Below are 25,992 nucleotides of genomic sequence, written 5' to 3'. Positions count from 1 at the left end.
CTTTTCCATTAGCCTTTGTATGCGCTGAGTTTATAGGAGATACCCTTCTTCAAGTCTCTTGCTTTTATTGGTGTTCTTTATCCCCCCTCCCCCCAAATATTATCAGGTTTAGACCACTCCTGTTCCTAACCTTCCCATTCTCAGCTTCTTTCATCCATGAGAAACACTCCAGTCTGAAGAAGGCTACCTTTCTCTTTTTTTTTTTCTCCACTACCTGTGCCAAAAAACCTTCTGTACCAAGGCCTTCACAAAATTTACTGGAAAGTAGCCTGTATGAAAAAGCTGTTTATGTAATTGAGTTTCCACACTGCCATCAATCCTGCTTCTGATGATGCTTTTGGTCACCTATTTACCTCTTCCCAATGTCATGACTCATGGAATGACAATACACAAGCTATTTTGTTTTGTGATTACTGAGAAGTTTTGTTTGTTCTGAAGAAAGAGCGTGGGTCTTCCTTCACCTGAAAGCATATCAAATTTAAATGATTGATAGATGTGCTTCAGTTACATTCCTCCTGTTTTGACTGACAACAATATTTCCTTCTTTTGAACAGAAGGGACAAGCTATAACAGCTAATTAGAGAAACGTGGAGACACCCTGCCTTGATGTCATCAATCTGTTCTGGGTTTGGGTGACTGAGGAATTCACCCCCAGCCCATTGAGTTACACGTACCTGAGGTTAAAAAAAAAAAAAAAAAGTCTCTCCACACAGATTCATTACTTAATGTTTCAACCTAAAGTCAATAATTTTTAAGTTTTATTTGCAAACTTCTAAAACAGCTTAAAAATATGAATATGAAATAGTTGACAAAAATTTGTTCTTATGCCTTTAGTCAAATGCACTGCAGCAAATAAAAGTAGAGAAATAATTCCTTCTTTAGGCAGCAAAATTGGGGGAAAGTAATTGACTCTTGTAAGCAGAAAGATGAATATGTAAGGTGTGAGATAGGAGAAGAGCAACTGATGTCCTGAAGGAAGTGCAACTGTAGCACAGCTTGTCGATATTCTCTAGCAATTAACATTTTGGTTGCATCAGTAAAAGGACGTTGGGTTACTACTCATTTCATTTTCATTACAAAACCCTGGGTATGTTTGAATGGAAGGAAAAGTGTTCTATTAGCAGAGTAAATAAGGGGACATACAAGTTAATAAGAAAAGGTAGGTATTGATTATTCTGCAATTCTGATGCCACAGAATTTTTCCAGAAGGTTTTGAGTTGTCACTGCTATTTTGCATGCATACCCGTATTCCCAGCTCTAGTTCCTATTCTCTCTTTTACTTCTGGAGTGATACAGAAATTCCTGAAGTCCCTGTGCTGAATCAAACACTAAATTCTTAGCTATTTTAATGGGTGTATAGTCCTGTTATTTTCAGTAATGCTGAGCACGAGTTTTTCTTTTCTGAAAATAATTTTAAATATTCACATATTCAATTGGCTGTTTAATTGCACAACGTTAAATTCATCTGTTGAAAAATTAGTCCAGCTCCTGTTATGAATCACTGCTTCCTGAGGGAGTGGGATGACCATTTTATAGCAGGTCTCCTCCTATTAATACAATAAGCTTAAATTGAGTGAGAGTGTAAGTGGCTGCTTCCATTAAGAAATGGAGGGCGGCTGACTCTCATTAAAAAAATTTGATTCTGGGGTCTTCTGAAGCTCTTGTCGGATTTTAGAGGTGTGAAGCCCAAGCATAATTTTCTATTTTATCAAGCCCTTAAAAAGTGAGTAGTAAATGCAATCATCCAATTTACTGAGTGCTGTGTCCTGATAAATGGTGCAAAGTCAAGTGAAATGGCTTTGCTGTGAGGCAATTGTTCTGAAGCAGAGCAGAGCAGAGAAATCCATTGCCTCAATTTGTACCTCGCAGCCTTAGATCCACACAACTGATCAGCCGCTGTGTGCAGGGCAATGGGAAAGACGGACGCACCTTCTCTTTCCATCAGAAAGTCTAAACCTTTCACATCTGTTTTTCTGCAGATGCAGTATGCACTAGCCAGACTTCTGCAGTTGCCTTAGCACTTTTTCTGCTGCTTATATATAAGGAATTATAGGTCTTTTTTTTTTTTCTGCCCAAGCCGCTAATTGAGCTGGCCCTTCACATTTGTTGAACTTGGGCTTCACAAAAGAGCCAATGACAGATGAATTATCTGGGCCTATTTTCATCTCGGGTGTTTCCAGGCCGTACTGTTCGATTTCAACAACAGCTGAAAAAAGTGCAAAAGAAAATGGAGCTTATAAAAGCTTTGAGTAGAGATGAGGAGTAGAGATACAGAGGAGTAGAGATACAGAGCCTCGTTCTGCCTGGCCTGTCTGCTTGGAGGTTCTGTGAAAGCACCAGATACTGACAGAGGTGGAGCAATGCAACCCATGCCCTTCATCATCCCGACCGCCCACCCAAACAACTCTGCAAGGGATAATTACAGCCCAGCAGCATACATGCTGGTTATTTCTTAAACTTATAGCGACCAGAGGACAGGGTTGTTTTTCTTCAGACAACGTTTCTTTTTAAGTACACCCCTCATTGTACATTTGCATTGTACAACATGTTCTGTAGTAATTACGGGTTTATGGTTTTATTAAAAAGAGGTTATGCTGTTAAAGGGGTGGCCTTTCCAGGCTTTTTTAGTCTTTTTTTTCTTGTTTCAAAGAAATTATTTCTTCATAATCGATTTCTTTATTTACATATCTGAGAATTGATTTGAAAGGTATCAAAATCACTCTTGAAGAAACTGGGTAAAGCTGTTATTTAACAGATTACAGAAGTAAATAGTTCTGTTCCTGGTATCAACATTTTCTTTGATAAATCAGGACACTGCAAATTACTGCTACTTAACTACTCATGCCTTGTTGTTCTTTTGTTTTGTTTTGTTTAATCTGTACTTTGAAATGCATCTGAGTTAACATAGTTAAGCGAAAAATGTTTCAGTAACCCTGAGGGTTCTGTGAATAGAAATAGCTTTGAAGCTGGTCCTACAGTTTAGGAAATGTAGCCAGGTCCAGAATTTGGCTGGAATGGCACTTATGTTCTGCATGGCTTTAGAAATTCATTTGTGAGAATTGGTTCACAAAATCAGCACTAGTGATCTATGTATGAAAATCTGAATTCTGCCCTTTCAAATACACCCGTAGTTTGCATTGTGATCTGAACTTTGAGTAAAAATGCGGTCTTGCTGAATGCTGATAGCCAACCTTTTCATTGGTGTCAGTGGGATTAGGTTTTGATACTTTATATTCTATAGCCTATAGAATTTTTTGACTATTTTCCCTAGGGTTATTTAATGCACTCCTTTCAGATCATCTGTAGCTGAATTTTGTGGAGCATAGCTGGGTAAAATACATAACTGCTTGTCTGCAGGGTTTTAGGAGGTCTTTTTTTTTTTCTTTGAGAGGTGGAAGGGTGCTTTTGGCATTCTATCTTTTCATTTGCTCTTTCTTTCCCTTGATGGTGCATTTCAATATGAAATTTTAATTCATATTGGATTAAATGCAATTTAAATTAAATTGCACTTTAATTTCATCTTTAGGTCTGAGTGGTTAATTCCCAGACAATAACATGCCCAACAAAGTTAAATTTATCTTCTCTGTTACTCTAGATCCAGGTCTAAATAAATGGCAATTTGCTCAAGTTTACATGTCCTCTTGCTATGTTCTGATGTTTCTATGTGAGTTTGGCTTTTGTGTTTTGTTTTTTTCTTTTGCACTGTTGTTTTTTGTTGTTGTTGGTGTTTTTTTTTTTTTCAGTATTGAAGCGATTCTAAGCAACCTTCTGAAAACAGTTAATTCTCCATATTTGAAATTGAAATTGTGATAATTCATGGTGATACTGTATGAAAAAAAATAATCCAGGGCTTTTTGATACAAACAGCCAACCATGAATGTTGCATGCAAAAGGATTCCTGGGCTTTCTGATGTTCGTTGGGAGATGAAAATAGAAGTTGCATCAGCACAGTCTCTGTAACGTTAAGTTAAAATTGGTGGGGGCTGCTTTTGAAAACCAGCTTAGGATTCCATACAACAACAAGTAACCTTTCATTGATAGTTGAAAATTTCACATTGTTTTTACACTTCAAATTGCTCTAAAAATCAGGTTCTTGATCAGGTTAAAAAAAAAAAATCATAAAATATTGTTGCTGGTGATAGTCTTGTAATTGTAAATAATCCTGGTATGTGCATTGGCCAGGGTTTGTCAGGGCACCACCCGGTTATGTCTAGATACAGGTAATAACTTAAGAGTAGGACGGAATATTTGCATTCTGCAAAGGTTGGAGGAGTGCCTGCACTGACGGTCCAACCTGTTATTTATGGTTTTCCCCTGCAAATTGCTATGCAGCCATCGTGAGAGCTCCTACCACGCAGCCTCAGAAGTGACCTTGGGGTAACCTAGCAAGACCACCCTGTCACTAGCAGGAAGCATATTTTTCATTTCTAAGTCAATCTTGGTTTTCTTGAGAGTAGGAAGTGATTATGTTGCCTTTTATAGCTGTATTCAGTTATATGTGATGGCTTTATGATATAAACTGTCCACTGGGGAACTGACCTGACAACTCATTTCAGTCTGGCCTCCTGCTGTGATCTCAGAGGAAAAAAAGATAGCACTTAATCCACTTAACCGCCTGAACATGTCCAATCCCTGTTTATCATATTACGATGTGTAACAGAAAAAGGCAAGTCCAAATCTGCTGGTTCAGGTGATTCTTGGATTCCAAGTTTAAGAAACCTTTCTGACAAATTATAAATTAGCACACATCTTCCTGCCGTAGATGTTGCTCTCTCTCAATAACCATGCACTCCTAGCAATGCAGGGTGTCATGGACACGTGTGGTGCGCTGGATCTGCTGTTTGCAGTATCAGATGCAGGTTGTGCCCAGCAATGTAAGGTGGCTCCAGAATAAGAGACTTAAAACATGAAGCTTAAAAAGTGAGATAAAGGGAAGACATTCATTTTGCATTACGATAATTGTAAACTAGCCTCCTTTTTCATGTGAGAACTACATGGAACAGCAATCCCATTTAATCTTGTTTTAAAAGATCCAAGAAATCAAGTGTCATTTTTGCACAGTACTTCACTTGGCATTAGGGGGAGCATCTTTAAAACACACCTTTTGCCTTAGCCAAAAATATAGAAGTGTTGGAAGGGTGGGTGATACAGCATATGGTAAAGAGAAATTTTCACTACAAAGTATTTCATTTTTATTTCGTTCCTTCTCAGTGTGATGCAATTCATCACAAATTTGCTAACTATGAGAGGTTGAGATCTTATTAATATGACAAAGTTTATTTCTCAGTAGAGGCATAAGCTTGATACGGTGAGGCTTGTAGCATTCCGCTTTTGCTTCAGAAGAATATAGAAACATAACCTTAACCTTAAGGACATGAATATTCCCTTTATGTGACATGAGGAACATAGTTAAGTGTGTTGCTTAGTATGTTTTACAGGAACAATTCACCTTTAGCAAAAGAAACCATGTCTTCTGTTTTTATTCAGGTAAAGTTCTCCGATGATAATGAGGTCATGACCATAGCATAGTGCTGTTACTGGTGAAATATTGCTACCTGAGACTATGCAGCGAAATGCGCAGACAATCACTTCATAAAAAATGATCATCTGCTTAGTCTTCTGTCATGAAGTTTTTATTAAATGGAAAAAATTCTCCATCATTTACGATGAGAACAGGAAAAAAAATGTTCCCTGTCAGCCTGGTATCCTTCTCCGACATGAACCATATGCATGGTTCAAGTACGCAGTCATCTTTTCCTTTGGTATGCCTTTACCAACAATGTCAGTCTGTGGTGGTATGACTTCCTGAAGTGGAGAATGTTAATCTGGCCTATCTTGTTTAATTATCATCATGAATATTTCATGGATTGGTGCATTCCACTTCTAAACTTCCACAACATCTTGCGGTGATGAGTTCCACTACATACTGACCGATGATTTCTTGATACAGAATTGCGCGCCCAGGAAAGCATGTACTTAAAATTCTGGCAATGTTTTACCACTTATTACAAACCCAAAAGATATGTAACAGCCTACTCACAGAGTATATCAGACAAATAAATGACAGAAGTCAGAGGGTACCAGGTATATGGTAAGCACAAGTCTTTTCCCTTTAAGAATCTTAGAAAAATATGAACTTTTCCTCTTTGCCTCAAGACTAAGAAACAGTGTAATAAAACTCAGTGCTTCAGAAGTCTGGGATCCCTAAATAAATAACGTGCATGTAAGTGGATTTTTTACGCTTTTTTTTCTGAAATTATGTTAGTTGATATCTCATGGCCAAGTCGTGTTATATGATGAATGGCTTTGCCTCTGAAAAAGTTTATAACTACTAGGAAAAAGGATACCTTTAACGTTGCTATTAGCTATTATCATATTCTTTAACTGCACTTCAAGAGGGGAAAAAATCATATTCAAAGGCAGATGTGTGCCTTGTGCTTAAAGAGGAAGCAACACTTCCTTGTAGATCTCCTGGTGTTGACTTAAGCCTTTGGAATGGTGCCTTCCTAACATTTCAATCAATTTGATTTCAAGTGATACATCTTCATTTCGGAAATCAGTTTGTTAATATTTTTTTGTGGACAAAGCTTATGTATTTGGGAATCCACGTACTTCAATTTCCTAGCTAAAACCATCTGGGATTTTTATGCAGATGGGTAATACATGATGTTTATTGCTTTATGGAATTTAGAGGAGAAAGGATGACATGAAGTCATAATGCAGTATTACAACTGAGATAATATATGGCTGTGAGTTTTACTATGTGAGTATAACTCTTGTACTTATTAGATTTATTTATTATAAATTAAGTTGAACACAAGCTGCATATAGACATAGAAAGCATATGGCTATGGAAATTAATGACTGAATAAATAAGCAATATACCATAATTTTGGCAATATTAAAGAATATAAATAGAAGAATATAAATGGCAAAATATTTTTAAGTTAAAAAATGTTCTTTGTATTCTTTAATATGTACTTCATCTACTACTTCTGAAGGCAAATAAAACAGCAGTTATTCTCTTCTTAAAGAGAGATCTGTATATTGTTTCAGGTATGCACTTATTAACATAGAGTACAGTTCAGATCCACCTTCTACACAGTCATGCATGCGACCTTCAAAAGCTTCATATCTTCTTTTTGCATGTCTCAAAAGTGGGGCTGAGAGACTTTGGAAAGAACTCCATCCAGTAGGTCCAGATTTGTAAATTTAGAATTGAGTGTAATTGAACAAGTGGCTTGAGAGGATTTCTCAGACTTTTTGTTATCACCTGATCCCTGAAGTCAGATGTGTACCTCTGCTGCCTTAGAATCATGGAAGTCACAGAATCATTAAGGTTGGAAAAGCAGTCCAATATATCTGGTCCAACCATCCCCCTACCACCAATGTCACTCACTAAACCATGTCCCCAAGCACCACGTCCAACCTTTCCTTGAACACCCCCAGGGATGGTGACACCACAACTTCCCTGGGCAACCCGTCCCAACGCCTGGCTGCTCTTTCTGAGAAGAAATGTCTCCTCATTTCCAGCCTGAACCTCCCTTGATGCAACTTGAGGCCATTCCCTCTAGTCCTGTCACTGGTTATCTGCGAGAAGAGGCCGACCCCCAGCTCCTCACAACTTACTTGAGAGAGAGCACGTATGCTGAAGTATCTTTTCTTGAAATTGTGTTTGCAGAATTTAAACATTTAAAAGAAACATACAATATTTAAATGTATCATCCCCCCCCATGTTAGTGTTTTCTCGAGACCTTTTGCCCTTGTTTTAAACTCAGTTGTAAGACTTATTTCTCCAGCTGGGGTGAAAGAATGAGTTCATATTCACTTTTCTAGAAACCAGTAAGAATCTGTTGACTTAATGCCCTTTAATGCCCTGTTTTAAAGCGTGTTTGTCCATCACCACCATCACCAATTTGGTATCAGCTCTGAAAGAAAGGTTATACAAAGATGGGAGTACTCAGAAGTTATACAAATGCTTGTACTCAAACCCACAGATTTTAGATGATAAGCCCGGCATTTAGCATCAGTGATTGTGAGTTGAAATGAATATAAATGTTTCTAAGGCAGACTTCGAAGTCTAAAATATTTCCTAATAATCAGAGCTTATCTCATGGGGTGACAAGAGTTCAGCAGGGCTAGGGAAGTTTTTAACTGTCAGAGCTGCTTTTAAACTCCATATCTTCATGGAATGTCACATGAACATTGTTCATGTTGTCTACCAAAGTCTTGTTTGAAAGGGCAGTTTAATAGGTGCTGGCAAAGAAATTAAAAAAAGAGATTTGAAAATCGTCATCTTTGACTTGCAACAGAACTGTTCAGCTGTTCAGCATCTCCTCTTGGCATATAGGCCCTTGTTGGAAACATGGACATCATTTATTTTGTTTCTCTGAGTAGAGTTTTTTACTCATACAGTTGGTCATTCTTTGTGTTGTCTATTTTAGGATTAACCTTTAGCATGTACTATCAAAAAGAATCATAACATATCAAGTATTTTCCATCTCCTGAGAGTGTAAGGTTCACAACACATGGTTATAAAGCCTGATTCCTCTAGTTTCCTGTCCATGTCAGTTTACTGAAATTTAGCAAGTTAAATTGGTGTAAAGCTGATGCAGTTATATGCAGGCCTAAACAACAAAATTATGTAACTATTAAAATATTTATGTAACTATAGCCTAAATATAATAGATGCAGTTTTACTTTCCACTAATAAGTGATGTAAAAGTAAGGTTGCTGTTTGTAACCCTGAACTGGCTTTCTTTTCACCTTTTTGAACAGTTGCAAGCAATGGTAAGTGCAAAGATTACTCCTCACTGCTAATCTGTCACCAGAGAAAAGGAATTAATGGGTGAGAACAGAAATTTCTGTTTATGCTGTTTTCACTCCTTGCCTCATTTGCAAAGATGTTGCATGAGAAATTGCTTGTCTGAACTTGGAACCGTTCCCTGTTTTTCTATATATTCCTATGCTGTGCTAAACACCTGGGAATATGCCATCTTCATTTCTGTGTCAGACCATTCATTCATTGCATGGCCTTGCAGCATAACATTGTGTTATGCTTAAAGTTTTTGTTTGTCTAGGGGCTTGTTGTTTTGTTGTTGGTTTTGGAAGGTAATGTATGTTTTAAAGGCTTTTACTGAAAGTTCTGTCCCAAGAGAAAACAGTGATGTAACAGCAATTGATTGATCATGGGTTTCACTATTTCTTTTTCATTCTTCTTCTCAGTACAGTAGTCCGTGTTTATGCCATTTAGAAGTCAGTTCAGTGGAGTTCTAGGAGCTGTAAGTGGTGCTAAATCTTTTCAGTGCGTCTATTACAGAGAACTGTATTTGCTTTTAACATAGAAGGTTCTGAAAGACATTTTCTTTCAGTCTTTCCTTACCTTCCCCAAGTAATTGTCAGAGAAAGACAAAACTGACCTAGTCAATCTCTCATATGAATTTACTGTGGCTGCTGTCCGTGACCTAGATGGAGAGAGGAATGATGGGGAGCAATAGCGTTGCTCGTGTATCTTTCTTAACCACCCTTTGTATGACCTTGTTTTTGGTATTGGGGTCTTCCTTTCCTAATCACCACATAAAAAGATATTTATGACAATAACTCAGGCAGATTTTTTTTACGTTTTGTATTTTTCACTCCATTTTTTATGACAAGGCAAGGGCATCATTTTGGATTGATGTTCTGGAACTAATTGTATACTAGTCTTACTGCTTTTTTGTTGTTTTTGGAGGGTTTTGTTTCTAAACCGATGGTGAATGAATGACTGTACTGCTTCGTGATTGCCAAAGTAATACGACTGCCATCCCTGTTCTCATCAAGTACTTCAACCTTGGACCTCCTTCATGTAGCTCTTTCTACTATTTCATTTTGGTGAAATGGGCTATTTAGTTGGTCACAGGAGGAGCCAAAGCTCTGATTTACTGATGTGCTGAATGGAAAGTAGTGAGAAAGAAAGGACCTCAGAAGGGAAAACAAACAAAAACCCCTGCGTGTGAAATGTGGACTTTCAGCTGCTCTATCTTTTGTGTAGATTTCTTGTAGTTGTGCTTTACTCAAGTTTTACATAACGCAGTACTTTATTACATACTCCACAAGAGACCCTGGTGTTCAATATGAAAGATATATACTCATGATGATTTCTGTGTAGCATAGTTAGTGAAAAAAGTCTTGTGGAAAATTTTCCATTTGCAGAAATGTCAGTCTCGGGGCGGGGGGGGGGAAGGAAAGAAAACTAGGAAACTAGCCTAATTTTGGATTTGGGGGTTTCTAAGGGAGTTTAGGATTAAAGGTTAGTACTGATATTTATAGAGAACTTTCATTGCTTACTTTTTAAATAACTTTTTTGTATTTATGATAAATAATATACACTAGGACACAATCTTTATGATCATGTCTTTTATCGTTCCTGGCTTGTGACTGTTTTTCTAATAAGGAAGATAAATAAGTTCATTTCAATTATTGATTTACTTAAAGGGATGCTAACCAAGTAGTTAAACACTGCTATGAATGAAAGTAAAATATTCATCAACCAATTAATAATCTATAGTTTTCCAAGATTATATAGAGATATGCCTGAGGCTTACCTGTAGCATACTTTATATCATTATATGTTCCACTTAGAAACAAAATTAAACCAAAATAAATTTAAAAATATGTAACAATTGTTTTTTAAAATGTCTAAGGAGACTGTTACATCATGCTCAAGGCATTTTAATGCCTAAAACCCAATACAGTGTAATGCCCCAGAACATATACTCCATGAGCAGAGAACATGTTTTGCACTTTTGAAGAAATAATGTAGCTTTTCATAGAATCTCCCAGGACAGTAATTGCGAGAATAATAAAATAATTGAAGACTTTTTTTTTTTTTTTGTAGAGGTCTAATGAAGGCAGTTGTATTTTAACAATCTAGCAGATGCCTTGAGATGCAATTACTGAAGGCAGCAAATGTGCCTTAATTAAAAATCTACGACTGATTGTTATGTGGGTTGTGAGAACATCTGCTAATATCTTGATAGATTCAACGTAACATCCATGCTCACAGAGCTAGCAATATCTAAATCCTACTTTTATCTTGGAGATGGTTGATCAGAGAATGACGTGGGCTGTTTGCATTTCAACATTACTAACTTTGAGTACTGGAAAATATATACTTGAGGCACGCCAAGGATATCCCAGGTATGGGCTACATCTCTTATACAAGTTGAAAAAGATTGTTGAGAGAATCAAAGATTGCAAGTTTGCATTGGTGTGTAGTTCAGTACAACAAAATCATAATTTGTGCTTTCTTAAGATTTCTATTTTCCTGTGTGCTGTCAGGTTATCGGTTTTAATGTGACTGTTGTGTGAGACAGATGCCAACGCACTCAAGGCAGGCTACAATCTCACTCTTTTCCAAATGGATAGCAGATGATCTTGAAGAAACACCAGTCGGTGTGAGGGTATTGCACCCACTGCCATCCACAGTGGTGTTACTGATGCTCTGTAGGTCGCTCTTGGTTTGGATAAATCGCAGAGTATTTTAAGGCCAAAGACAGATACTTTCTCAAAGTATCTATTCCTTGAAGAACAGAAAATTCTCCCAAGTGAAATATATAAATTCCTCTTGGTTGGAAGGTAAAGGTTAAATGGACAGGCACCAGTATTTTTTTTTGACACATTATATGTTTAATAGTCCTTACGTTAGTGACAGGTAGAAATCCCTTAAATTCACCTATTTGCACTTTATTTGTGGTACTGTTTACTGAGGTTGTTAAACTATTACTGCTCATGAACACGACAACTTCAGTCTTGAATTGAACTTCAGCATTCAGTTTGGATCTGAAGAGCTAAAATCCAAGCTGCTACCACGCGCACTGGGAGTTCGCTCCTGCCCTCTGTGCTGACGCATAGGGGGACCCTGCTCGTCAGCCCTTTATAAAGCTCCAGGTATTGCAGGCTAATCTGGAGCCCTGGTACGCTTAACAGTATGGAGTTAGTGTGTCATTATGGCTATGGTTGGAAGGACAACAGGACAGAAGAAGACACCACAAAGTGAGCAAGCTCATTTTCGGACAGCCAGAACAATGGCGTCCCTTGTCTGACTGCCACAGGGAGGCAGGCCCCACAGCTTCTGGCCCCAGTGGTGCAGGAGCTGAAGCTGGTAATTTGAGTGCACCAGTGAGGGAACGCTGCACCCCCAGCGTGAGTGAGATTGGATCATACAGATAATCTGACCAGCAACCAGAAGCTTCTAGAAGGAGAGTTGGGTCCTGTCAGCTGAGAGGTGTTGGGGTGTGCTGGGTCCTGACAGGGAGGAACCTCCAATGACAGGGGTCTGCCTCATGGCACATCCTCAGCTTGAGTGCTGCGCATTCAGTGCGGAGGAGATCTTATTCACCATAGCAGAGCGCTGTAGTGCTCTGTGGAGCTGGAGGCTGCAGCAGGAAGGGTTTGGTTTTCAATGCATTCACCTTTTGTGAAAGGTGAAAACCCAGGGTGATGGAGTGCAAAGCAAGCGGTGGCCTTCCACCCGTCCTACCCTGAACACACCCCACCCAATAGCTCAGTGGTACCAGTGCAAGAGACCCCAGCTGAAGCTTGGTACTGCAGCGTGCAGCCAAGCTGAAGCTAAAAGCCAGCATCACATAAGTTGTTAGGCTTTGTTCTATGTGTGTGGTGTCTCTTAGCTGCCACATTCAAAAATGGTGAGGAGAAACGGCCTGCAGAGACCTGAGGCATCCCTGCAGGGGTGGCTAGGTGCATGAAATGTTTGCTGTGAAGAGCATGTCCACTAAAATAACGAAAATCATGTCCTCTTTAACAGAGAAAATCCTTCTCTGCTGTCCATGCCCTGGACAGGGTGCAGAGCAGTGGTGTACACTGGTCAGCATGGCTTTCCATAAGCAAAGTGCCCCGTGCAGGGATATAGTATTTACAAATTACGTGTGCAGACTTTACAGCATCCTTCTAGAGGTAGCAGAACAAAAACAAAAGGGAAAAGAAATTGCACACAGTTGTCTCTGGGCTGTGGTTGTATTGGCTGTTTGGTGGATTTGGATTAAAAGTTCTGGAGAACGCATGAAAAATAACCTATAGTCTAATCAGTTTATTCCCAATGATTTACCAAGATTTTAATTATATGCTTGTGTAATTGTGTTTTGTATGACAGATCTTCAGCTCTATTCTCTCTGTAATAGAGTCTAAACATAGCCTAAAATAACTATAAATGTCATCAGAAACAACAGTTTCAGTATGAACAAGGAAAGGCTATTGGCTTTTTGGAGGTCACTCATCTGGATGTTCATCCAGACTGTTTCTTCTTTTTAATGTTTACTGAATATTTAATGATACTTATTATACACAGTGTTTTTCTACATGCGTATTTAAAAGTGAGCAGTATTTCGTGAAGATGTAGGAATGCAATAGCAATAGGAAAGCCTTGGCGTTATATGCGCATCAAATAATGAAGCATTTTTTTCTGGACTGTAAGCAATTCAATTATTTTCTTTCTGGAATAAATTAAGTAAAGCTTATTGAGTCCAATCGGCCCTTGTTTCTAGGGAATTGTAGTTCAATTTCATTTTTAATTAGATTGAATGTTGTGAATTTCTTAGCAGTGGTAAGCAAGATCTGGCAATAAAATATGCACTCAATTTGTATTAAAAGTTCCTAAAATCTAGTGCAGGGAACTGGCAATATATCTGGCTTATGTTTAATCGTCCAAGTACACTATTGTGAAAAATTTCTTTTTTAAAAATGGCTGATGTGTAACTAATTACTTTTCTCTGATAAAACTGTATTGAAGATGAGCAGAGAGCAAACAGGAAAAAGTATGGGACAAAACGTTCAGTTCGTTTTAAGCTTAATACCATATTTAAGTGCACATTGTTAAAATACTTTTGTGCAAGGACTGCAGGATTAAAGCAAACTGCTTTTGGCTTTGGAGATGGTGGGGGAAAAAAATCTCAAGAGGATTTTCAACTCTGACTTCTGTCTTAGGGGCTAGTGGACGACAGGCTGAATTGTGATATCAGTGCTTGGGAGCTCTCAATCCACACTGAGATCTGCCAATTTATAGTAGCTCTGTTTTATTCAACACTTTATTCCTTCTCTTCGTGTGAATTGCTCCCATCTTAGCACCAGAGAAGCTGCTGTCCTTTGCATGTCTGCTGTGATTCCAACTACTCATTGCCAGTCTTGCTTTTATTTGCTTTCCTTTTTCTTTTGTTTTGTGGTTATATAGCATCTTATCCATGTTCATACAATGTTGATGGACTTCTATGTGAAATTTGGGTGCTGTAATAGTGCCATTCCTTAGACAAGGACAGTTTTGAGCTGAACTGGAAAAATATATTTCTTTCATCATCCCCTTGGAGTCAGCCATTAAACTGGTTATGTCCTCCATCTCATTTACTATCCTAATACACTGCCTTGAGAATGGATCATCAAAAGCCAAAACTTCATGGGATGGTATTTTGCCTCTAAATTATTTTCACCATTGCTCCTGGACCTCTGACGGGAAATGTAGCAGCATGATGAAACGTGGAGTAGTATTCAAAAATTAAGCTGAAGCCAAAATGGACCTTTGTTACCTTACTTGTTAGAAATACGGAAGTTGGAAGAATTATATAAAAATGTAGATGCGTATCCTTTTTTTTTCCTAGAGTCTTGATTGTGGTACTATTGTATCTTCCAAGTAGCCTGTATTATCGTAGGTAATTGAGAGGACAGTGGCATCTAATTAAATCTGCAGTATGTGAAGTCGTATTTTTCTACTCAAGCAATCTGTTTCAGAAATAGAAATACATTATGTCATTGAGGTCTTTCAACAGTTTAAATGGCCCTTTACCCTTGCTTGGTAATTTTACTTACTGCCAATTAGTAAAATTAGATGGGATTTCCATTCAGAGCCTCATGATTTTAATTGGAACTTCAGTAGAAAAGAATAATTAATAACTTGTAGCCTGTCCAGCTAGTAAAGCTGTGTCTCAGATTAATGAACCATGTCTTCTGCACATTGCTCTACGAATCGAAAAATGCACTAGTTAAAAACTGGTTAGTTATTTCTCTAATTAATGTTGATCATTGCACTGAAATATAATTACAATAGGAGATACAGCTCCTGGTAATATGTATGAAGAAGTTTGATTTTAAACAGAGAGTAGTTTAAACAATTTCAGGCAAAATTGAAGCATGTGTGAGGTTCTTCTGGATGCTTATAAAAAGTTAAAGCTGAGAAATGCTAACCTCCTTTTTTATAAGATACATGTTCTCCTCAGTGCTTATTTTGAAGGAGCTATTGATTCTTGGAAACAACTCTGAGTTATTTGAATATTATACAATTGTATTATTCCAACTATAAACACCATACTCCTAATGTGCACATAATGATGAACTTACTTCAAATTAAAATTAATTAAATTAAAATCAATATTTTGATCAGTCAGAATTTTGTCATAGATTGAATTGACTTTTTTTTCAAAATTCCTCAGAATGTTTTGTCTCCCGCATTTCACATATTTATCATTTCCTGACTGTTAATCTTTGTAAGAAAATCTCTTCCGCTAGAAAACTTTCTCTTCTGTAATACATCACAGGTTCATATATGTTGTTTTTCATATTTCTTTGTGTTATTTTCTCTCTTATTCTGAAACATGATTGTATAATGTATATGGAAATATGTGAGAACTAAATCAAAGAGGAATCTTACCTGTATGGAATGGATTTATATTGTTTTATTTACTGATACTTTGTAAGCATTATGTAATGACTGAAAACCTGTAGGCTTGTGTAATACAGCTGAAAGCAGAATTAGATCTAATAAGAAAACGTCAGAGGATTTGTCTTGAACATAGAGTTGAGGAGAAGTAAAATGTGGCAAAAGGGAACCTATAGTAAAATAAAGAGATCTGTTCCATGTTTTTCCAGCACCAGTTTGCTTTATCACATGCTGAAAAACTCTAATCAGTGTATATACAAACTGCGAAGTGCACTTGAAAGATGCTGTATTTTAAATTAGCTTTTCCAGATATAGTGGTAGTGCTGCATCCTTTGAATAAGGGTAGAATTGTCTGTGATGCCAAAGTCAGTTGTTATATGGCATTGTAAGGCAGTATGGCCAGTACTCAGCTGCATTATCTTACGTAACGCGTCCTTTGAAGAAAGACCAGGGTGTTTCATGGGTCTATGAACAGGATTTTCACAGCTTTGTTTGTCAAGGTTGGATTTTGTGGTGTCTACTTTGTGGTCTAAGTTTCTGTAGTCTTTTCCATCAGTCACTCTTGTGATTTCATACAGCTTTCCCTGTTCCATTAAGGAGTGAGCTCCAACTTTTATTAATGCCTTCTTAGCGTGGTGCATTAGCAGGGTCTGCCTCTCCTCTACTCAGTATCCCATTTTCTGTGAATTTGCGGGAATATGCTGAGACAGCTCGTCATGTGAAACAAGTCTTCTGTGCCAACTAATGAGTTGTTCAGTCATTACTGTCTTTCAAGACTCATAAATGGACAAGCATAGAAAGCAGACTAAAGACATAGGGAAATATTTATGAGTAATGGGGCTGATGTTATACCCTATAAAGCACATCCATTGCAACTTTTTAGGGGAGGGATAAAGGTGGGAAAGAGAACTTTCACCAAAAAACAGACGAAGACAAACCACTGATACTGCTGATAACTGTAAATGTCTGCACGTATAACACCATGACTGATCGCAGAAAGCGTTTCACAGAGATGGAGAGCTGTCAACTGACAGTTGTACAGCAAGGTTCTCACATAGTTTGGCCTGATTTTGGCACCATTATAATGGGAAGAATTGCTAGTAATGAGGAGCTATTTTCACACATAGTTGGTTGGGTAGTATAATCCAGTTACCTGCATCATCATCTTTTTTTTCCTGATGTATTCATAATCATCATTAACCATCTTGAGTAAAATAAAGACTTCCAAAATCACTAGCCACTACTTAAAATGAATGTCTTTTCACTGCCTCAAACACATCGTCTTTAAAAAGTGATTTAAGGATGCCTTACCAGGTGTATAGTTTACAAGGCTGATCCATCCCCAGTAACATGGCAGAGCCTTTGATAAAGCAGCAAGTGTTTCATACTAGATTAAACTGAGTCCAGAACGTTTATGGGGCATTTTAATACACTGAATTGAAATCGTTACTTTTTTAACGTGACTCTCAAGCCTTGTATAAAAAGGAGGATTTAAGCAGCCATAGACGACAAAGGGGTTATCCATGGGCACCAGCATCTGATTTATTTTCAAGCGTTCTGATGTTTCCATTTTATTCTGAGATGTTTGTAGCTTTGGGAGAGGGAGGAGGCATACAACCAACACTGTCAGGGGCAAATTCTGCTGTTAGTTCTTTCTACAATCTAAAATAATCCTTTGCTTTGAGTAGTTGTATAACAGTTTACCTGAAAGATTTCATCTACAATCTTTAGCAATGTAAAAAATGCAGCATCTTCAGTTTTTACGGTGTTGACTTATTTAAGATGAAAATGGAAAGAACAGTAAGTGTTTCTTGTTGGCATAGCTGTGGTATCACTGTTGGAAAGTTAAAAAGCAACAATTATAGCGGAAATCTGAAAGCTGTTTTATAATCTCACATGTACAACACAATTTCTCACTAGAGATTGTAGCCATGGCAACATTGGTTGCTGCATTTTGTGAATAACTGTAGTTGCCTTCTCTGAGTGAAACAGGAATTCAATAGTGATTTCTATTAACTACAAAGTTTAAAAAATATATATCTTTAAGTGACTGCATAAGTTTTTTTTTCCTATTTTCTGTGCTATTAAGTAAGACTAGAGATGAATAAAAGGATGCTGGATATGGATACTTGAAAGGAAAAGGCAATTGATATTTTCAGTCCTGACCGTTGTATCATTTAGCTACAATGCATCTTCCTCCTCTTGTGACCCTACCCTTTTTACTGTGCTATCAAATTCTTGCTGAATATCTGAACATGACATGGGAACAGCATGATACAATAAACTGACCTACCATTTTGGAAAATCGTAAAGCCTTTAATACATTTTTAACCTTTAAAAAAATCTCTGCTAATTGCATTCTCTCTTTGCACGCTTGCATTCATCTCAACAGGGTTCTCTCAAAGTGACTATCCCTTTTCATCTAGGCATTGTTTATTTAAATAAAATACATAGGATTACACAAGATTCACCAGTTCACTCGTGTGTGTTTATCTGAATTCAGGCTTATAGTGTGGAAGTCTTGGCTAATTGCAGTATTAGATATGTTTCCTTAGAGATGACAAAAAGCAGGCTGCTACTTTTATGCATTTTTTGTCTCAACTTACAAGAAAAGCAGAACTCAACATGAAATGCTTTTAAGGCTTAAACCAAATGCTATATATTCATGTAATTTGCATACTTGTAAAGCCAAAAATAGCTGTGCATAAACATTCCTTAAAATCTATAGCTAGGAGATAAATTGAATATATATATATATATATACACACACACACACACATTCAGGAAAAAAAAAAAGATCAGTCTAAAAGAAGGAGAAGGCAATTGAATTGGGAAATGGAGGTATAGTAACGAGTTCAGGTTCCTACAGAATCTGAGCTGTGTAGTTCGGAAACATACTTGCAGTCATTCCTCAGGCTTCATGGTAGCCGTTGAGAAAGTCATCAGTAGAGCGTAGTGAATAGTAAGATAATCCTTAAGAGCCAGCATTACCTCTGTCTAAGGAATTATAGTTCTGTGCCATTGTTGTAGTCTTCAGTCAAATCCAAATATGCAGAGCATTACAGAGAGCATTCCTTTTGTATCATGGGGATATTTGCCACATTACAATTCAATTTCATCTGATTCAGAATAAAATCCTTTTATTTTTCAGTTCCCTATGAAAGGGAAAGCCTGAGTTGTTTTCAGTCAAAATTGATCTATAGGCTGCTGCGAGCTTTGGTGCTTGGATGCTTTTGTCCTTGACTTTGGCAAAGTTTGCCTGATTTGCCGCACCAGATCTATAGATTTTCAGAAAGGCTAATTACCATTACCAACTCAAGCTGCGATGTTCTAATAAAACAGAATAAAAGCTCTGTCTGACAGGAGGCAGACTCCAAGGTTTGGGTAAGCTAGACTATTTCATTTTTTTTAATGGCCTGTAAATTCCTTGTGTTTTCTCTTTTTATTGGAGAGATACTGTGTCCAGAAATCCTGTGCAAGACTGATATCAGTGTCCTTGAAGTAAACTAACCAGGAATGTCATACTTCTAGTAGTATGGAAAATTTGGAAGAGCTATTCAAGATGTGTTAAAGAGATTAGTTTGAACACTGAGACATTTTCAAGATTATATTTATATCACATGAAAGTATGTCAGGATTGTAAGCCTAAGCAAATGTCCAAGGATTAGGGAGAAAGATGTCTCCACTCATATCTCTTTGTGTAGCTAACCTAGTCCTGGCCAATACCTCACCTGAATGTAATCTCTAGTACACCAACCTTGTCTGACAGTATCACAATAAAAGAGGTAAAGATGCAAATCAGTTGCAAATCTCAAATGCAATTGTTAGTGCCGTGTTTTCTCAACATGCTACATGTCATTTATAAGTAGGAGTTATTTGTGTTATTAGGCTTTGAAATTATCTTTTGGCATGACCTGGGAAAGATGACCATGATTCAGTCTTGTTGGGTTTTGATTTTTTTCAAGGGGTATCTGATTTATTTATATCATAAGCAGTTTGGAACTGGACTGAATCTCTTTGTCTAGAGCGTCTAGAGTGAGAGCCTGATGCATGATAAAGCCCCTATCTCAACAGTAATTAAAACAATAATGTATTCTGACATTTTTTCCTAAAAGCCACTAATGTTGTTTTATTCCCTCAGCTTTCTTTGTTGGAAGACGCAGGATTTGGTGGTGTTCTTCTTTACGTTGATCCTTGTGATTTACCAAAGACTACAGATCTTGCTGATAAAGCTTTTATGGTTTCCTTGAACAGTGGAGGAGATCCCTCAACACCTGGCTATGCCAGTATTGGTAAGTACTGTATAAGGCATATTCAGTCAATGGACATTTTAATTCTGCACAGATCATAAGCATGGGAGCTAAAACACTAGATCAAATCCTGCCAGAACTGGAAACCCAGAGTAAGGGAGCGCTGTGTAATGCAGCACAGCTCAAATGGTAGAATCCAATCTCAGAAGTCCTTTACTCCAAACTCTTGTCGCAAAGTCTGTTCTCTAAGTAATTTATTTTGTCACTATATGTATTTGTGTTTCCACACAGTATACCATTATTCCTGCCTGCTTATTCTTACCCCTATGAAAAAAAGAGCTGTGAGTTACTAATGGTAATACTGGTGGTTTCTGAGCAGGTTCCGTTGGACCTGTTCTGAAAGAGCACTGGAAGAAGTATTCTTCCCTTCATTTTGTCTTACTCTTTCATGGTATTGGTAATGGAAACTTCTGGTCAATAGGTGCAAGAGCAATATAAAATGAAATGTATATTTGAAAAGATTTAAGAGCGATGTTTGTAATATATTTGTGCCATTACCACCTTGAGAAGTTATGTTCTTGTCTTACTTCTGCCTGGAGAGACTTAGTTATCAGTTCTGTTAATTATTTTCCTCTAAATAAATGTACTTTTAAATTATGGAAAATAAACTGGTTTTTAAGAATTAATACAGTTGTTTTTTAGCTGTTTAAGGGTGGAGGTTTTTGTTTGGTTTTGATTTTTTTTTTTTTAAGTAATACTAACAATAAAGAGGCCACCTATTTGACTTGTATGCTCTGCTTTAATGTCTGTTCTAGCAGTTTAGTGGATGTGTGTTCTGCCTGTCTGCTACCTTTTCAGCTTTACAGCCTTTTTTACTATCTAACTATTTGGAAATGTATTAAGTGGCAGTCTGAGTTTGTGACAAGGCTTCATCAAGAATATTTGGTCCAGTTACTAGCTCAGACATCTAAAGTCTGACTTGAATTGGCACTAAATCAACTGAGGCAATGCTGAAATACTTCATGACTAGAATGGCAGAAAATAGAAATATTTGCCTGGTTGTCAAAGAAGGGTGTTAGCTATTCACAGCATGAATGCCTTGACAGCTCAGTGGGAAAGAAATTGCACATTTTCTCAGTGTCTCAGTGTACCTGACCCAGTGTTCTTAAAAGTGCCCTGGGAGCTACAGAGGTAAATATAACACTCTTCAAGCTTTATTCTTGCTCATTTCATGGAGCTATTTGAAAAACAGTTTGTTGTTTATCTGTCTGGCTTAATCTCTCTGACTCCTTAATGTTTTATTTACCCTACATGAAAAGTAAAAGCTAATTAAAACATATACACCAACATGAAGATGCCACTTGTGTCTAAACATTATGCATTGGTTTGTTGTCAGTAAATGATCTCATTGACTGCATGAATTCCAGTCTCTAGTTTGAGAAAAAGAGGCTTGATTATATGGAAAATGGTGATATCTTTATAAGTGCATTAATGGTTTTCACTAGAATTGTTAGCATGGTTTATCTGTGATTTTAAATCTCTGATCACCATTCATAAGCAGGAATAGGCTATCATGTTCCTAAAATCACTTATGTTTTGGTCATTGAATGCAATGATGTGCTGGAAAAAGCTCAAAGGAACACTTGGGGAAACTTTTTTTTTTTATACTGTTTGGTCACTGGAAGGTAGATCAGATAGAAGTAATTTCTGTGTTTCTGATGGTGGTTTTGTTCTCTGGGGACACTGAATAAATTTGGTTAGAGGTAACTTATGCCTGGGACAAATACAAGGAAGCGTGGAGCACAGCCTTTTGCCTGAGGGATGTGATTGCATATAAGGTAGTTAAACAGACAACATGTAATGTAAAAGTGCCAGATACTCAGGGTTACCCGTATCACTTTGATTCACAGACTGTAACATGCACTACAAGAGATTTTATTGGAAGCTCCTGCTTAAGTTATTGGCACATCTTTGGTACCATCTGCACTTCACACATTGCCAAAATAACTGTTACTATTACAATCTTGGGGACTGCTCACACCATTCTCCCTTTTACTAGGAAGTGTCTAGTGATATAAGCAATCCCAAGGTAGTGGTTGAGATAATCTTTGTGATAATCATCGGTTTTCTAAATAATGATAGTAAATAAACAGTTTGTATTAGGTGAATAAAATGCATGAGACATGGTGCATTTCCATGGTGCTGCCTTCTGATTCTCAAATTCTTTTAGTCTGAAAAAAAAATTCTCTGTGGCTTCAGAATATTGGAGTACTTCAGACATTTTCCTAGGGGAAAAAAAAAAAAAAACAACTTTGGGAAATGATAAAGCTTAGAGATCTCTTCTCAAAGTTGAGAACATTTTTAAATGGGTTTATGTTATAATTCAGAAAGGACTTTAGAGCTTTCATGATTTAGCTCAAATCTTCTGTTTCATGAAGATAAAATGCTGTGCTTCTCGATATGAATTATTTTAGAAGGTACAGAAATAGCTTGAGGGTGGGTTTGCATTCCTACTATCTATGAGTGGAATGATTTTTGATCTCTGTTTAATAAACAGAAAACAGTACTGATGTGAAAAGGAAAGTTAAACGCACTTATGTAAAAGATTTCGCAGCCTTATTTGATAATTTGATTTTTGTGCTCTTAAGACTCTCCCCATCCTATGTCATATCAAACCTAAAACAATCCCATGAGCATTTGTTAGCATCATTTTCTTTTCCTGATTCTGATTTCTCAAGATTTGGATCTGCCCTTGCTAGAAATCTTTTTTCTGTTTTGCTGCTTTTGAAATGAAACTGATCAAATAGTTGAGACTCAAGGAATTAAGGATATGTGACTAAGAAGCTTGAGAGGGGTGTTAGGAGACTCACGTGGCAAAAAGTATCCTGAAAACAAAGTTTAGAACAGCGTAAAGCTTGTGTGAGTTCCCCCACTTACTTTTTTTTTTTTTTTTTTTTCCCATTTTGGCTTCCTGAATGTTGCCCTTGCTTTCACCTACCTTTGTATGGCAGAGATGCATTAGGTTTCTTCCTTTCGGTATTTCAGAGCCATTTTAAATCAAACAAGTTTCCACTCAGAAAATAGCTTGGTAAACAAAAATATGCATAGATTGTATGTAAACAGAAAAGTGTCATTGCAATGAGCTTTGAGCCCTGTCCCTGAGATAAGGTACCTCAGAATAGGAACTGTATCTGTGCCATTGTGGAATAGAAATTATTTCAGGTAAAATTCAGACAGCATGATAGAAAATGCTGTGACCTTAAAAATGTTGAAATCTAACATCTCTGAAATATAATCTTCTGCTATCAACTGGTGTTCCAAGTGTGATGTTGTTTTTAGGGAATTGCTAAGCAGAGGTTGTAACAGAAAGGCAAAGTGGTATTTTTAAAAATTGTCGTTTAGTAGTAGTCCACGCTTCAGGTCACCATGAGCAGCTAGTTGTGTGAGCAATAATACAGGGATTGGGTTAAAAAAAAAACAATACTGCTGAAATTGTGAATAGTGAACCTCACGTTCAGGCAGGGAAACTGACACCAGCATTAGTCAAACTTTGCCAAAAGGGTTTGACTTCAGAGGAGGGGACAAGGAATCAGTGGAGTTTTGGTCCCATACTTCTGAACGCTGTTGGGCCTTGATGGATCTTGTGCCTAAAGAGAGTCTGAGTAGTTCTCACACTAACCTTTATTATTAAACTTTACTTCTGTAGTGTAGAAATGGAAATGGCCTTGGAAATCTTTTTTTTCTTTTCTCCAAAATGTGTATTTACTTTCTGCTAGTGACATCGGATGAATGACGTGTGAAGCTAACAGTACAAAATGGCAGTCTGTATTCAGAGAATTAAGGATTCTGGGTTTGTTCTAGGCCAGACTGAAGCTGGGGAGAAGCAGCTGGGGAGAAAGTAAAATTTGCAGCCCCATTTTTAAATTAAGGGATGTGTGTTTGTGTGTTGATGTATATTCTTGATCATTTCATTTTGTGACATATTCTTGCTGGTTGTCATCACCCCCCTATGCTTTATCATTACCAACTCCACTGCTCTATCAGATACACTGTGTTATTTTCTGCATGAAAAAAAAAAAAATCCGTGGTGGTGCAATATTGAGGTAAATCCTTAGGAAATGCTGAGTCTTGAATAGTGACCATAGTAAGTAACAATTTCAGCAGATTTTCCATATCTCCAAAACTAAGTATTCAAAAGGTACTCGAATCCACAACCTGCCTCTTGAGATTTGGAAGGATAGAATAAAACAACTAAATTTGTATTTAAGTACCTAATTACATGGTCTGAATTTTGGTGGGGTTTGTTTTTGTTGTTGTTCTCTCTCCCTAGCTTTCAATTTGGGCTCTGTGTATTTAAAAACTGAGAAAATTAGTTGGCCATTAAGATGTTTTAGGCTCCCAGGTTTGAATGTGTGGAGCTGTGTATTGTATACCCAGATATCATTTTATCTTCTACTAAGCTGCCTGTAATTTTAGCTTGGAGGAGGAAAAAAATAATTGAAAATGCAGTGATTTTATTGATTAAAGTATTGGTAGGGACAGGGAGAAATGACTGCCAATGGCTGCAGTAGCTTGCTGGTAATATTTGCATCTTCAGACTCTTGCAAATGCTGAGCCATATGACAATAACTCATCTCAATTTCAAACAATTTTTTTTAAAGTGAATTTAAGTAGTGGAATGTGCAAGTGGTAAACACCAAATTGCTTAAAAACAAACAAACAAACAACTCAACAGTTTCTTTAATGCAGAATTAGTTAAGAGGAAAACATACAGCCTAAAGGCTCTGACACCTCTTCTATCAGAATACATAAATCTAGTTTTCCATCCAGACTATCATCAGGATTGCGGGGCTTTTTTTAAAACTTAAACTGGAGAAGACTCCACAGTATTTCTGACATTTCAGACAGTTTCAAACTACTGAACAGCCTTGACTCCCTACAGAATGTTTTCAAGCAAAGCCACTTTGTCACTCGTCCAACAAAAATAGCATTTTAAATGGTGTCCAGATTAAATTTTTGAAGCTCCACAACTCAAAAAGGAGATTAGCATATTTAAATCTCTTGTGCAATCATGATTAAAAATAATCCTTTCATATCTTGACTGACAGCTAGCACATCATATTTCAGCTCAACATAATTTTGTGCAAGCAAGCTATTACTTTTAGTATAAGCTTGTGAAACAGCCAACAGCGCCGTATAGCAGTAAGTCTACCCTGGTGGATTGGAATCTGCTACGACAAAAGCACGTGTCTGCAGAATCTAGTTGAAATCGGTTCTCTTTCCATGGGTTGGGAATCTGGGATGGGGCCTGTTTTTGCATCATCTAGGGGGGAATAGTGTGTGTGTGTGTTGAGGGGGCTCCCTTGCACTCCCATATGCAGCTTCCAGTTGTACGTGGGAGTGGTGTTAAGGAGATGGTATCCACGACAGGGTATTGAGGAAATATTTTACTAAATTTGTGTGTATGGATAAGGAAAGGAATTACTTTTGTTTGCAAAGGTGGAGGGATGAATAGTTGTGCATTTGCTCGTGTAGCACTATATAATAGTATATTTTAAGAACCAGCTTAGCTCAGAACTGAATGTCAGCTAGAGGCCAATTTTATGGACCACTTGTTCTGTAGCCACTCATTTGCTACTTAACTCCCCTCTCTGTGCATTACTCTGCTTTCCCCTAATGCTCTTTCACAGCCTTTTCCAGTGGCTTCGTTGTGTTTTGGGTGGGGGTAGTTTGCTGTCAGGACCTGGTTGAATTTAGGTTAGGCATTCTTTCATCCAGCAGTGTCTAGCAGATGGGCAGGAAATTTTATCAGTATTTGCACGTGAATTCTGTATTTATAGCAAAAACAAAAAAAACAGAAGCACAGAGAGAGCAAAACAATACACTTTTTTTTTTCTTCTTAACTGTAGCCTATAAACATATACTTGTGTACTGCAACTGAAACACATCTCAAGTTCAGGATGACACCTCCCCACGGCAAGCAAGCAGCAGTGGTGTTGCTGGTGTTTTGGGGTCCAGAAAGGGCCTTCTTTCTGCAGGCTC

General features: G+C 37.4%; 1 protein-coding gene across 8 annotated transcripts in view; it reads left to right on the top strand.

Annotated features, from left to right (window-relative positions):
* NAALADL2 (N-acetylated alpha-linked acidic dipeptidase like 2) overlaps positions 1 to 25,992 on the top strand; it is a 437,725-nt gene that overhangs the window by 268,828 nt on the left and 142,905 nt on the right. For all 8 annotated transcript variants that reach the window (XM_040567010.1, XM_040567016.1, XM_040567011.1 and 5 more), the window contains one exon: positions 19,842 to 19,992. In XM_040567010.1, the coding sequence (XP_040422944.1) occupies positions 19,842 to 19,992 (151 nt within the window). The remainder of the gene's footprint in view (positions 1 to 19,841; positions 19,993 to 25,992) is intronic.

This window comes from Cygnus olor, chromosome 9 (assembly GCF_009769625.2).
Source record: "Cygnus olor isolate bCygOlo1 chromosome 9, bCygOlo1.pri.v2, whole genome shotgun sequence".
Lineage (NCBI taxonomy): Eukaryota > Metazoa > Chordata > Aves > Anseriformes > Anatidae > Cygnus > Cygnus olor.
Note: the sequence above shows the minus strand (reverse complement) of the source record. Positions and strands in the feature narration are given on the sequence as shown.